The 13,638-nt window shown below is 46.4% G+C and overlaps 3 protein-coding genes across 3 annotated transcripts; 2 read left to right on the top strand and 1 right to left on the bottom strand.

Annotated features, from left to right (window-relative positions):
• Positions 1-152: 152 nt before the first annotated feature.
• F4813DRAFT_389659 (uncharacterized protein) lies at positions 153-2,189 on the bottom strand (the record flags this gene model as incomplete). The annotated part of the gene is made up of 2 exons (XM_049246876.1): positions 153-1,480; positions 1,544-2,189. The coding sequence occupies 2 exons, from the start codon at positions 2,187-2,189 to the stop codon at positions 153-155; spliced, it is 1,974 nt and encodes a 657-aa protein (XP_049099446.1).
• Positions 2,190-6,556: 4,367 nt separating this feature from the next.
• On the top strand, positions 6,557-8,626 carry F4813DRAFT_396377 (uncharacterized protein; the record flags this gene model as incomplete). The annotated part of the gene is made up of 2 exons (XM_049247818.1): positions 6,557-7,725; positions 7,776-8,626. The coding sequence occupies exons 1-2, from the start codon at positions 6,807-6,809 to the stop codon at positions 8,624-8,626; spliced, it is 1,770 nt and encodes a 589-aa protein (XP_049099447.1). The 5' UTR covers positions 6,557-6,806.
• Positions 8,627-11,081: 2,455 nt separating this feature from the next.
• On the top strand, positions 11,082-13,476 carry F4813DRAFT_78744 (MNNG and nitrosoguanidine resistance protein). The gene is made up of 4 exons (XM_049248896.1): positions 11,082-11,500; positions 11,587-12,251; positions 12,373-12,684; positions 12,875-13,476. The coding sequence occupies exons 1-4, from the start codon at positions 11,227-11,229 to the stop codon at positions 13,241-13,243; spliced, it is 1,620 nt and encodes a 539-aa protein (XP_049099448.1). The 5' UTR covers positions 11,082-11,226; the 3' UTR covers positions 13,244-13,476.
• Positions 13,477-13,638: the final 162 nt, after the last annotated feature.

The raw sequence follows: 13,638 nt of genomic DNA on the forward strand, positions 1-13,638 counted from the left end.
ATAGCACTAGTATTTATTCCAGAATACCTAGTGATTATATTTGATAACAGCGCTGTCGAGCCTGCGTAGAGTCTGATTGAGAGACCCAGACCAATATACATCAAACATCTAGGATATATCTATAAAATAAAAAAAGGTTCCTCCCTTAGAACTCACAAACGCCCACCACGCGCCGGCAAGTACCAATACGCAGGATCTTGCGTTGATCTGCTTAAAGAAGTAGAATCTATAAAGTCAAAAGCGCTTTCCAAGCATCCGTTCAGCATACTAACTGCTTCATAGAGGTCCATAACACTCAAACGCTCCAGTCCTGGAGACTGATCTGCCTCATTTACCCAACTCGCCATATGTTTCGTGGTTTCTGCCAGCGATCGATCTACCAGGGCCGGATCCACGGCCGGTGCCGAAATTGCCAGGAATTCTTTGAGCCCGACGACGTCGATTTCAGATGGCGTTACGCTGGCTCCGTAAGCGGTGAACTTTTTATAGGAGTTGCCATTCATGCGTACAAGAGCATATTTCACCGCTTGCACTTGACTTTTCCCTTCTATCGACAGAAGCAAGACCCACGCTCCTTGTGAAATGCCCTGCAAGCTATTCCATTCTAGTAGGGGGCGAATCTCAATGCGAGACATGTCTGTTAGAGACGGCGGTCCTGCGGAAAAGGCGGCTAGGCGGCCAGGTGGTTGCCAAAGATAGCGTAAAAACTTAGCCGCAAATGCCTCCGGCCTGAGTAGCCCGTGTGCTAAGTAGTATGAGGTGGTCCAATCGATATTGCTGATTCGGCTCGGTTCGGCTGGTCGGCAGCGACGCATAAACATGTGTTGAATAGGGACCACTCCAGAGGGCGGGTGACATGCGGAGGCTAGGTGACCTGGGTAAGGGGATCCGACCCAGGGCATCTCTCTCAACGACAAAGAGAATGATCCATTAAAAGTGACCTCCATGCGCTGCAACAGGTCCGATCTATTCATGACAAGCTTATAAAGCTCCCTGCTCAACGTACAGTTATCTCGCCCCGGCTCCAGGAAACAGTACAGGTGCCGTAAGGAAGGTAACTTGGATACTGCGTTTATGATTAATTCCGCATCCATCCTTGCTATTCCTAAGCCTCGGACACTGTCGACACAAAGGGCGAGGGATCTCGTATTGCTCATATCTCCTGTCTCGAACGCAAATCCGAGAGCCTCTACGGATATGCCCCTGAACCTGACCAGGTCAACGTGGGTCTCCTCGGCAAAAGCAAGGCCTATAAATTGTCCAGCCGAGCGCGTTCTACCAAGCGATCCTGATAGATATAAGTGTCGTTGTAATAGATCCTTCAAATTAGGTAGGCCTCGAAGGATACCCAAAATGCATTCATCAAAGACATATACAAATACTGTTCTTTCGATCAAAGCTGTGACGAATTGGTTCAAAACAGACCCTAATGGGTCCATAATATGTGTAATAGGTATCGCGTTATTAGATATCTGGGTGACTTTAAGTCCCGCTCATATTAGTTGGTAATCTTCAATGTGATGGGATGTTAGTAGAAACCTACAATTTACAACTAACGGGTCTATTGGCTTCAAATGCTCTAACGTTCGTATATCTCCAATAGTATCGATGTAGCCGAATTCTTTTACGAAATCGAAGGCGGAAAATAAATGGTATGGCTGCGTTGTCATGACGCCAGGCAATATTATACCGCCGCGCAAGTCGTCTAAATTAGTAATGTCAAAGACAATCGTGTTGCCTGGGCGCCATTCTGGCTTGTATATTGAGTCAATAAACACCAGTGGCTTAGTATTTTGCCTGTAAAGATCATTTGAACGATGGTGACAGACACCTAGCAACAAGCATTCCACTATAAAAGGGAATTGGTGTTCAACAACAACGGACCTATTCGACAAGTTAGGGGGTTCTTCATACAGCAATATTAACACCCACGATTTAAAGCCAGCGCGGTAGAAGTCTATAGCCATAGCCCGCTCGGCTTCAATACCGACACGATTCGCTGGGTCGGAGAAGATGGTTATTATCCACCAGAATGGAGTTGATCCTTCTTTAGTAGGCACTTCCAACCCCTTTTTATAGGGTCGGTTCCGGCGGACGCCGGCGAGGGGACGGTAGACTCCATCAATCTTAGTGACGATCCAGAAATCCAGGGGCGTAGCCCTCTCAGATGACGAGTGGGCGGAAGTCATAGTAAGTGATCGGATGTAGAAATAGTCTGATATGTAGTGTTCCTGGGATAATATTACTGGATAAGTGTCCTCCAGGAATGAAAGCAGAGGGGTTATTGAATAGATTTTTTTTTGTTGGAATCGAGTATCGGTGGGTTGGGATAACATGGCAGTGCTGTTTATATATGCCCCTAGGCTTGGACCTACCGCTTTGTAAAGACTATTTCATCGCCATCTTATTTACTAAACTCGACCGAATTGTAAACTAAATATACTCATATATTAGGTAGGAAATACGCTATCAAGATACTGAGTTTCTATTTAGTTGTCTCTGCAATTCTATCGCTTGACCGTTTCGCACACTTTGAGTATAAGATCAGCTAGCCTTTCAAGAAATTTACTTGCTAAGACCTTTCCAGCTTATAATAATTACACAACAGCACGTCCCTTACCTCTGATAGTCATAGTTTATGTAGGATAACTACCCCACGAATCTCGCCCGTCATTGCAACAGCCTCCTAACACCATTAATTGACCTGCGTAGTGAACACTGATTGGTTAAGATAATTTTATACCATTTCAAGTTCTCAAATTTCCAAAAATTTCATATCTTTAACCTAGCAATTTACCTACAGCTTAGCTTGACAAGTACTCTAGCTACTACTATTGGTTCCGTCACCCAACAAGAGCCTGCGACTCGGGGTAAAGTCGTAGGTATGTTAATATTCTCAGTCACAATATCGCTATTTAAGACCTGCTACTAAAGGCGAATCAACTTTTCAAACTAAGCTCCTCAAGATACTACCCCCCTTTAGCCTTATATACCAGGTATATATATTCTCTTCAATTGGAAAATCTAAACCCTTAAGCACATATATCGGAACTTGAAAATCATTTCTAGGTTACATTTGGAATCAAATCGAAAACTCAAGTGTGCATTGACCCTATCAGCTTAAAGTTGTCCGTGCCATACAATTTGAGTTCAAGTCGAAAGTAAGGTACGCATAAGGTTGGACCTCAGCACGTGAGAGCCCTCACTTCAACATATGATAATGATAGCCTTGCTTAATGATACCTAGCCTTGCGATGGGCTCCATCTTGCTTTCATTTAGGATCATGTACGGTTGGGTAGTTGGGGATTCCTCAAGAATCGCAACTATGGATTACTACGACCGGTGTTAGTAAAATAGCACAGCCACAAATACGAGAAATAAATCGCCACAGTCATAAACCGCGCCACACGGCTTGTGAAAAAGACCCCGGGCATCGTGCAAGATTAAGTTAAGGTTGTAGATTTTAGGAATAGTGGTCCTTAAAGAAACATCGAGGTTACCCAACATGAATGATTAAAAAACCTAATGTTGGCTATTCGCTGGGTACCCAGGTATATTGTCTTCCTCGGGCATTGCCCTTGGACCGTTGCAATGTAAGGCTGTGTTAATGTTAATTACTTCGCATAGAGACATATGCCTCGGCTTGATTTCCGTGTTTGTCCAGGAGATATAACTGCGGTAAACATGCCTCGTCACCATCTACCCATTACGAGAAGAGATGCCTCAGATGCCTCGGATGACCCAGCTACTCAGCTGGTTTCCGGCATGAACAAACATCTTTTTTTATCCATTTACGTGCAGCATTCGTACACTCACCACGTATAATGATCGATGATGTTGCTATTGTGACCCTTACCAAAAAGGGGGTTTCACCAAATTTAGGTGTAGTTAAATCAGGCCCCCTTCTATCCTCGGAGTTTCTAGCTGACTTGAGAAAACATGACCGCTGCCCCATTCAACCTTATATCAAGAAATATTAAGTATAAACTTATTAGGTATAAACTAGAAAAATCGAGATCAATGCCGAACTGAAACTCCAGTGGGGAGATGCGCAATCGGATCAAAATGAAACAGCCTCATCATGACAGCTGGGATGGGTAGCTATTTTTATACCGTTTGCCATTATTGTAGTACGTGTGCGCACTCGGCCACAAGATAACTCATAACATCTGAACGATTTTGACTCTTGCATATAGATATGTATGTCGTTTGTGGTATGAGCAAATAAGGGTCCTTTATTAGGTGCTTGGCTACTTGTGAAATGTTGTTAGTATTAAGTTATTGGTCCGCAATTAAACTTCGGACGTAATATGTATGTATGTATAAATTGACTTTTGCTGCGCCCGTGCGAATACATCTTCCATGAGAAAAAAAGGGTTCCCTGTCCAGCTGAGATTTCAAAGTTCGATGGGATCTCTAAGCCTCATGCATTAACCCGTATTTGGCATGGCTCGCGAATATTACCATGGGTCTCCGATGATAAACTACCGATTATGTATTCCGTACCGGATCTAAACGCTAAACGGGTGATAGGTGGGTAACGCATGGGAACCCCCAGTTTCAAACAAGTCGGCGGTTCTATAGCGCCGACTTTCCGCGGTTGAAACCGTGCGCCCGAATCAACATACTTGTCCGTGACTCCGTGCCCTCTGGCCCTGATGGGAGAATGGGACCACATACATATGTACATAGTAAATTCTCGTATGCATATACATATACAAACCTACATACATACCTGGGCATGTATGTGCGGAAGATGCCGGAGGGACAGGACACATGGACCTCTTAAACAACAACACCACTCAGCAAAAGTACACTGCGGCATTATCAGATTGCTCAGATTGCAAACCCAAGAAAGCGTATTGAGCTCACATGCTCACCTCCTAGGTATTGTGTTGTCCCGCTCGAGTAATGCTAGTGAATAGTAGTGTAAGCGATGGGGTTAGGAGAAATATTGAATCCGAGATGTAGACGAGTATATAGATGAGGTAGGATTCTTAGAGCAATCCGCCGTTTCGACGGTGATCGAATTGAAAATTACTAAGTCACCTTAAGCCGGTTTGCCAAGTGGACTACCATATTCAATAGGATAACGACAGTGGCTGTGCTCGCTAGGATTTGGTCAAGCCCAATTTCCTCCTTTTATACATGTATGTATTGTACATGCATAGGTACCTACATAGGTAAGCTTAAGGGCTAATGTTGTCAAGGATGGACTTCTGATACATTAGGTAGGTACCTATGTAGTACACTTATTCGAGGGGTTAGCACGCATTCGCTACCAGCAAAAAGAAAAAGTAGAATAGTTTGCATTAGTAGGCGCTAACAGCAAAAAGCTGGGACAAATGACAAGTTTGAACAGCTTTTGCCGTTGGTCCCGTAGAACCGAGGGGGGTACCGATTTAGCAAAGCATTCCCGACCGGTACACCTACCTATTCTCCCGGAACTCTTCCATGTACCTTTCTACGCACATCGGTCGAACAAGTGCATCTGTACAGGTCCGGATTACCTAAATGTACTATGTACCCTATACTTCCCCATCCGATCCCCGAATATGAAGGTTCTGCGGTGGTAGACCTAAAACCTTAAGTACTTGAGACATACTACAAGAGTGACACTTCTCGGCGGGATCTCCCAAACAAACCATAGATCCGATGCGTTTATGCTATGTATGCACTCTATGAACACCGTGATTGACTTGTCTTAGGTCGAGTACTATGTATTTGGCAATGGCGAGTCAACATCTAGCAAAGGATTCATAATGAAAACATCTTGACCCTTTTCGTCTGTTTGTCGTGTTCGACATCGACATCGTCATCGTCATCACCAATTGTGAGCTAAGAGCCGCCTGTAGATACTATGTATATGCGCCCATAAGCAGAGAGTATTGGATCTAAGCCTTCGAGTGGAATTGGCGTCGTCATCTAACTAAGCTGTAGATGGCTACAGAAGGCTCTCTTGCAGGACGTGATATGATTTTACTGGCAATTATCACGGCGGTTGATATGTACGAGGTTACTGGATTAATTCCTGACTTACATAGTACATGTATGTAGGACCTAGGTTACCTAGCGTACACTCAGATACTTTAGTAACTTTACCTAACAACTACATGTAACTAGGTTAGTATTGTACATTAGTTAACTACCTAAGTAGCTCTATGCGGGTGTCTGTTCCTCTATGACGGTACACCTCCGTGTAACAGGCGTTACTATGTACATATGTAGATGCGTTAGATTCCAAGCCTGTGATTGGTTCGGGGCAATTAACGTCTCGGTCTTGGGAAGTTGGGGTCCATTGGTTGATATACCTAGGATATGGGGACAGACCTTCACACTGGCTTACGCGTCCCTTCTCCTCTTTTAATCGGACAGTCCCTGTCAACCTTCCCTACGGGGCCAGACACTAGCCAAGTACTCGCCAAGCCACACACAAGAAACTTCAAGGATAGCCCCCCCAAAGAAGCCGTCTAAGAACTGACCACCCAGCTGTCACCCCCGTACCGCCGTACTGCTGTATCATCTTTTAGACAGCGATGTCCCAGGCACCCATATTATCCAAATTTCCCTTCTAATCCGCCTTCCTTACCAATCTTGCCATTTCTTTCAACATTACTTCGCTCACGATACTTCTTCTTTTTCCTCTCTATACCAATACTCAATACTCTATCCAATTCTTTTTTTAGCGAATCGAAACCACTATTTTCTATCGAATATACTCGTGTATATAGACTTAAAATAAGCATTTCTCTTTTTAAGATAGTCATTCGGACTGGATTGAGCAGATTCACCTTCCAGAGTGGTTATGTCGGCTTCAAGCCAGCCTTCGTCGAGCCCCACGGGCATGGTCGAGGTCGATCCTCTCGAACTCTTCGATTTCCACGAGTACGACTCGAACACATATCGACCAACTTCGACCTTAGCTTCTCCAGGCGCCACCAAATCCCAATTCACCATAAACTCAGCGGCAGTAACAACACCAAGTACCTTGCCAACCACGCAGGCACTATCGGGTCCTAGTCATCAGTACGATCAGTATAAGCAGCAGACACCCTTCGTCCCGGGAGCCCTCACCAGTACGATTGCTATCAACAATAGTAGCCAACTTTCCGGGTATGCTATAGACTATATGCCTTCGGAGATTGGCTCGAGCGAGGACACATTCGACTTCAATACTGTCCCGTCGCGGAATATGAGCACCACTGATATGGACCTTGACTTCGATTCCCAGGCCGAGGCCTCGTTTTTCTTTCCGGAGGCGACGATTGACCCCAACGCAATTGGAGGAGAGTCTCAAGCAATGACGTCGCCAACTGTTCCAAGCCAGACGAGCAATGTGGGGAGGATGTATCCTGGTATGCATCAGCAGGCTGCATTGGCAAAGGCGCAGGCACAGCAGAGACAACAGCAGCATCTTATCCAGCAGAGACAAAATCAGCAAGCGAAGCAACATAGGGCAAAGGCTTCTATGCCTTCGGATCCGATTGTAGAGCAGAAGATTACTCAGCTTCTTAATTCCATGAGGTCGAAAGCCGGTGCTAGTCCTGGCGATTCGGGCGACAATTCTCCTCTTCTCCAGTTGCCGAGGCCTAAAAAAGAAGAAGATGATATGGATGAAGACGAAAGACTGCTTGCTAGCGAGGAAGGGAAGAAGCTTAGCAGCAAGGAAAGGCGCCAATTGCGCAACAAGGTTTCCGCTCGGGCTTTTCGATCAAGAAGAAAAGGTAATATCTATAATCCGTCTGAGCGTATTAATTTGCTAATAGTAAAATAGAGTATATTACACAACTCGAGGCCGAGATTGCGAATAAGGTGACCGAGAATGGTGACTTGCGTGCTCAGAATCGTGCCTTGATCGAGGAGAATAAACGTCTCACCGACCTCAGCCGGATGTTGCTTGCATCGCCGTCATTTTCCAATTTCCTAGACCATCTTAGTTCCAACTCTTCTGCACCCTCTCAACAACAACAGCAGCAGCAGCAGCAGCAGCAACAACAACAACAGCAACAGCAACAGTCGCAACGACAGCTCGAGTCTCAAGTCCCCAAAGATGTCAATCCCTTCATTGCGGGCCAACAAAATCATCAGCATCAAATAGGGATGGTTATGATGCCCGAGCAAACAATGGACTTTTCTATGCTGAATATCAACTCGGACTTCAATTATCAACCTAGGGTTTTTGCTATTTTGGAGACACCGGAGATGCCCATTATTGACACAGAAGCTTTGGCGGGCAAGGGGCCGAGTTTTGTAGAATCTTTTTCAGCAGATGCCGAGAAGAACGGAGCTCCCGTCCTAGAGTCACCCGTTGAATTTCCGGAGTTGGCGGAGACTCTTGCCGAGTCGGAAGTATCTGAATACTCGGTCGCAGATCTTGACGGAGACATCTATGATGATGAAACGACTATTACATCGTCGAAACCTGTGGAGTTGAACACGGATAGTCTCACTGCCGTAGACATCTTCGGCGGTATCGAACCTGAGAAAACATTCGCTAGATATGAGCTTGTTGATTGTTCAGACGAAGACACTGTTGCCATTATGGCCGCACGACGGGTGGAGCGTCTCGCGGCCAGCCTTGAACCTGTCCTGGCCAGGCTAGATATGCTTAGCATCGGGCTATGAGTTATACCATTATACCATGTTGTATTTCATTTAAGTTGTTCACGGTATATTGAACTTGGTTCATATGGCGTTCGGGAAAGTTTACATAGGTGAAAAGGAGCGGTTCGAGCGGAGCGGATTTACATCACATATCATCGCATGCGATTTTTTACTTTACTCTATTAGGAATTAGCGTTGAGAGATCTTGGCTACTGATGAAGCGCTTCGGAACAGCGTTGCTTATGAGAAACAAGAGTGGGAACAAGAGTAGGAACAAGAATGGGAGGGCATTGCGATGTGTATACATCGGATCGCCTTGAGAGTTGGTTATAATAGATAGCTAGTGTTTTTCGTGATACGAAAAACAACAACAAAAACAATAAAAAATAAAATCAACATCATTAACATTTACGTTTAATATCATATGTGATCCAATCGGTTTGATATGTATAATAGCCTCGAGGACGTTTAGATTCTCGGGACCGCATTAGTTTTATAAGTGGGCAATTACATGCATCACACTGCGATACTTGTTAGGTCAGGTATGTTGATTTCCAATTTCGCTTCGTATCTCGGAAATATTATATTTCTCATTAGATTCTATTTTAACATTGTCATTGTCATCGTATCACAAGTTTTATTACCATCTATAAGTGCCTCCTCACATGAAGGCTTCGGTCCCGCGTGTTTAAAAACTAATATTATGAGATTATTTATTTATTTATTTAACCCAGCATGTTTATATATACGTAAGTAATGTAAAATGATTATACATAAGTTAGGTACACAGATAAATACATCACATCACCCCTTTATATATCTCATCTTTTTTCCTTTTTTTCTTCTTTTCTTCTTCTTTTTTTTTTTAAAAAAAAAGGGGGGGGGGCGCCGAAAACCGCAAAACGAAACGAAATAAAACAAAACAAAACAAAGCAGTAGGTAGGCAACAGCGGCAGCGAGATAAGGTGTGCACGGCAGACGGGCTACCGATTGACTCGCACGAATGCTGAGTAAAACGTGTCTTATATCCGAGGGCGGCTTATAAAGAACAGTAAGGAAGGTATGTAAGTAATAGTTGCATGGAATCCTCCAGCGCCTCCTTCCCTCCCCCCCTCCAAGCCAAGATCTATCTGGCCTGTTTTTTTGGTTTTTTTGGTTGTTTTTTTTTATCTCAACGTGCTGTTGGGGTTGCACTATTTCGCACGTCGAGGAGTAGCATTCGTTGGTCACGTAGCACATGGGAGAGGTCGCTTGCGTAGTTGGTACATAGGTACACTATTGGTAAGGCTCGGGGTTGGCTGGGGGGGGGGGGGGAGAGGGGAGGGTTTCCTTTTTTTGCTTTTTTTCTTTTCTTTTTCATGCCGTGCCATTTTTCGGTGAGCAGCAGCTGCTGCTGCATTATCATTACCATTATCGTTGTTATCGACTACAACCGTTTGTATGTATGCGGGTATAAATGCCTTGTTCCCGGTATGATATGATATGATATGATATGTAATGCTATGATAACGGGAATTGCGCACGCAGGTTGGTAGATATTACGGCGGCGGCGTGTTCCATAGACCGGTGCGAGACATCGTGGTGTTCTAGATTACGAGTCAGGAGTTCTTTTTTCTTTCTTTTTTTTTCTGACTCGCCGAATGATTGTCGACAGCGAATCCAGACCAAATAATACCAGGCATATGTATGTACTTAGACCTCTTCCTTGTGTCACTACGGTAGGCTCATTCCTTGTCGAGGCCAGCTGAGCTGTGAGCTAGCTTACTTGCCTATGTGGTTGGTAATTATATATATATTTTTACCTTGTTCATTTTCTTTCTAATAGGGGTTATGAATCAAAGTTTCGAAACAGAATAATCGTTCCATGTCGTCATTTCGGATTTTAGAACATTCTCATAAATGTGCTTGCTCGTTTTTTAAAATCCAATCCAACCAAACCAACCAACCAACCAACCCAACTTGCTAACTTGTCAACGTGCGTGAGATGTGGTACCAATAAAGAAGAAGGATGCCCGACATAGCCGGGTCCTGATTAGTTTAGATGCGAGACAGCCAGGCGATTGCTCCGTTCGCTCCAGCGGTTATAGATCTAGGCCCTTTATCTGCTTATGGATGGATCGGTTTCTTCAGCCCTCACCCCCTACCCTTCCTCCCCTACCCTCCCCCTGGACTGACTGCCCGTCAAAGACATGGTGGTCGGTCCGCCACTTCCGACCTCTCGGGTACCGAAAGAGTGACATCAGCACAATGAGGATCACGCGAGCGGAGTTATGTCAGTTCGCCATACCGTTATGCCGATGTATACCTAACTCCATCGCGAAGGCGATCTGAAGTAGAAGAAAAGAAAAGAAAAAAAACAGTAAGCCTCTTTTTTTTTTTTTTTAACTTTTAGCTCGACATAACGGCATTTGATAACTTCGACATGCGGCTCGCTCCCGCCTCGCATTATTTCCGACGGTCAGCCCGTCATCGAGTCGTAGCTTTATATACGTGGGATAGTCTCTCCTCCGAGGGTTCACCGCCAGCCCTGTTTCGCTCCTTTGTTAGACATATCCCCCCCCTTTTTCCCCCTTACCCAGGGCATAGTTTCTCGTAGCAAAAAAAAAAAAGAGTAGTAAGACATGTCGATGCCAAACAGACCCTTGGAGGTTTCGTTTTCGAACCCCGTGGTCGGTGCTAGGGATGACCCGTCCAGACGAGAGATGGTCGAGACGAGTTGGCTGAGATACGCAACTGATACGGACGACTCGGACGGCACGATCCAGGCTCCTCCGAGAGAGTACGAAGAATATGCTGAAGATGGCCGGTACGAAGAGCCGCACCGGAGCGCCGGGTTCTGGGATCCGAGGATGGATAAGGTCCGGCGAGAGGTCGTCACTAACTGGCTTCGGACGCGTTAGTTTAGCCCAGCTTTGGCGCGGGAGACCGACTATCAGGCTTACCATGTTGTCTAGTATTGATGCTCATGACCTTCATCTTAGCGGTGCTGTCCATGTACTGGGGAGTGCTCACGCACATCGACGGCAACCTCCACAAGCTAGTAATCTACGTGGTCGACTTCGACGGGCAGGTGGCGCCGTACGACGACGTGACGCCGCTCGTGGGACCGGCAGTGGCGGAGGTCGCGCAGCAGGTCATTGATTCGCCGGTGAGGCGGAAGCTGGGGTACACCATCGTGCCACCCGACGAGTTCGGCTACGATCCGATTGCTGTGCGGCAGGCCGTGTACGACTGGCACTGCTGGGCGGCTATTATCGTCAACCCGAACGCCACCGCCTTGTTACAGGAGGCTGTCGCAACGGGAAACTCGTCCTACGACCCCACGGGTGCCATTCAGTTCATCACCCAGTCCGCGAGACAGGAGACTACCACCATCAACTACATCGTTCCACTGATGAATGCCCTCGCTGCTCAGTTCGCAGCACGGTTCGGCCCGACGTGGACCCAAACTGTCATGTCGAATTCGTCGCTCGATAGGGATGTGATTGCTCAAGCACCCGCGGCCCTGAGTCCAGGTGTCACGCCCTTGTCCATCGACCTGCGACCTTTCGGCCCGGCTACCGCTACACCCACGGTCAGCATCGGTCTGATTTACCTCATCATCGTCGCCTTCTTCTCCTTCACCTTCTTCCTGCCCATCCACATGGTATGTGTATATATATAACCGTTACTCACCGGCCGAATTGTCGCGGGACGAATCGGGCCGGTTCTCGTTACAGCTCATCCCGTTAGGTGTACACATCTGGGCTAACAGCACGTCTCCGTAGCAATTCATCATTCCAAAGGGCCACCCGCCACTACGCTTCTGGCAGCTCATACTCTGGCGCATCTGCGCGACGATAATGACGTACTTCTTGGTGTCGCTCATCTACTCGTTCGTGTCCCTCGCCTTTCAGATTCCCTTCACGAATCCGCCGGCGTCGCCTACCGAGCCGGCGATTAATCCCACGGCGTACGGGCGAGGTTCATTTGCCGTTTATTGGATGGTGAACTTCATCGGCATGTGTGCGCTGGGTCTCGCCTGCGAGAACATGGGTATAATCATCGGACAGCCTTGGACAGCCGGCTGGCTCATCTTCGTAAGTACCGCCGACGTTTCCCCCTTTTTGCGTTGCACGGATTATCTTCGTCCTCAAGTTTGTTGTTGCGCTCGTGGGACGTTGATTCCCACCAGTCAACCTCGCAATCTACTTATATAACTCCCGAATTTCTACCCGAAGTTTGAGGAGGCGGGAAAAAGACAGAGACAACTTGCTAACTTGCGCGCAGTGGGTCATCACCAACGTGTCAACGGCCTTCTACGCGATCGAGCTAGCACCGGGCTTCTTCCGCTGGGGTTACGCCTGGCCCTTGCATCACGTCGTGCAAGCGAGTCGGTCGATTCTGTTCGACTTGCACTCGGAGATCGGGCTGAACTTTGGGGTGTTGTTTGCGTGGGTCGCCATCAACCTTGCCATATTCCCCATCTGCTGCTACATTGGACGGTGGAGGCAGGAGAACGGCCAGCGGAACGGCGAGAGGGCCGCCGAGTCGTACACCGTGTACGATGCGCGGGCCGAGGGCCAAAAGAAGGTCGTTCCGAAGGAGAAGGGCGCGTTGCCGCCGGTTAGGAAGAGGGGATTTATGAGAGGTATATAAATCAACCAGGTCAGGTAACCTAATTCAAGGTAGATTAGAGAAGCACATAGTATTGGCATGGATGTATGCATGTATTGCATTTCGAGCATAGCTAGCGGGCGTTGGATAGACAAGAAGCATAAACTAGAATAGAACATCAGTAATTGAGGATTTTCACCCCTTCGAGGAATCACATGGCGGTATCTATGTAGCAGTTCTGTTCACATGTATGTAGAGTACCTAGGTAGGTTAGGCACCTAGGTATGCTTTGGATTGTGTATGAACATTAATGAACATTAATAGAATTCAGTATTTGTTTTGGCAAAATCAAGCAGATATCTGTGAAACGGGCAGTGTGGCTGATCGATACAGGAAGTATAAAAATCGACATGTTGATTTAATTATTTATGCTGTCT

The sequence above is a fragment of the Daldinia decipiens genome (genome assembly GCF_022478715.1).
Source record: "Daldinia decipiens strain CBS 113046 unplaced genomic scaffold F4813scaffold_17, whole genome shotgun sequence".
In the NCBI taxonomy this organism is placed as follows: Eukaryota; Fungi; Ascomycota; class Sordariomycetes; order Xylariales; family Hypoxylaceae; genus Daldinia; species Daldinia decipiens.

What these genes read in the sequence shown, in the direction of transcription:
- F4813DRAFT_78744 (XM_049248896.1), top strand. Translation starts at nt 11,227, where the DNA reads ATGTCGATGCCAAACAGACCCTTGGAGGTTTCGTTTTCGAACCCCGTG. An exon ending in CACTAACTGGCTTCGGACGC is followed by an intron (nt 11,501 to 11,586) that starts GTTAGTTTAGCC and finishes CCTTCATCTTAG; the next exon opens with CGGTGCTGTCCATGTACTGG. An exon ending in TCTTCCTGCCCATCCACATG is followed by an intron (nt 12,252 to 12,372) that starts GTATGTGTATAT and finishes ACGTCTCCGTAG; the next exon opens with CAATTCATCATTCCAAAGGG.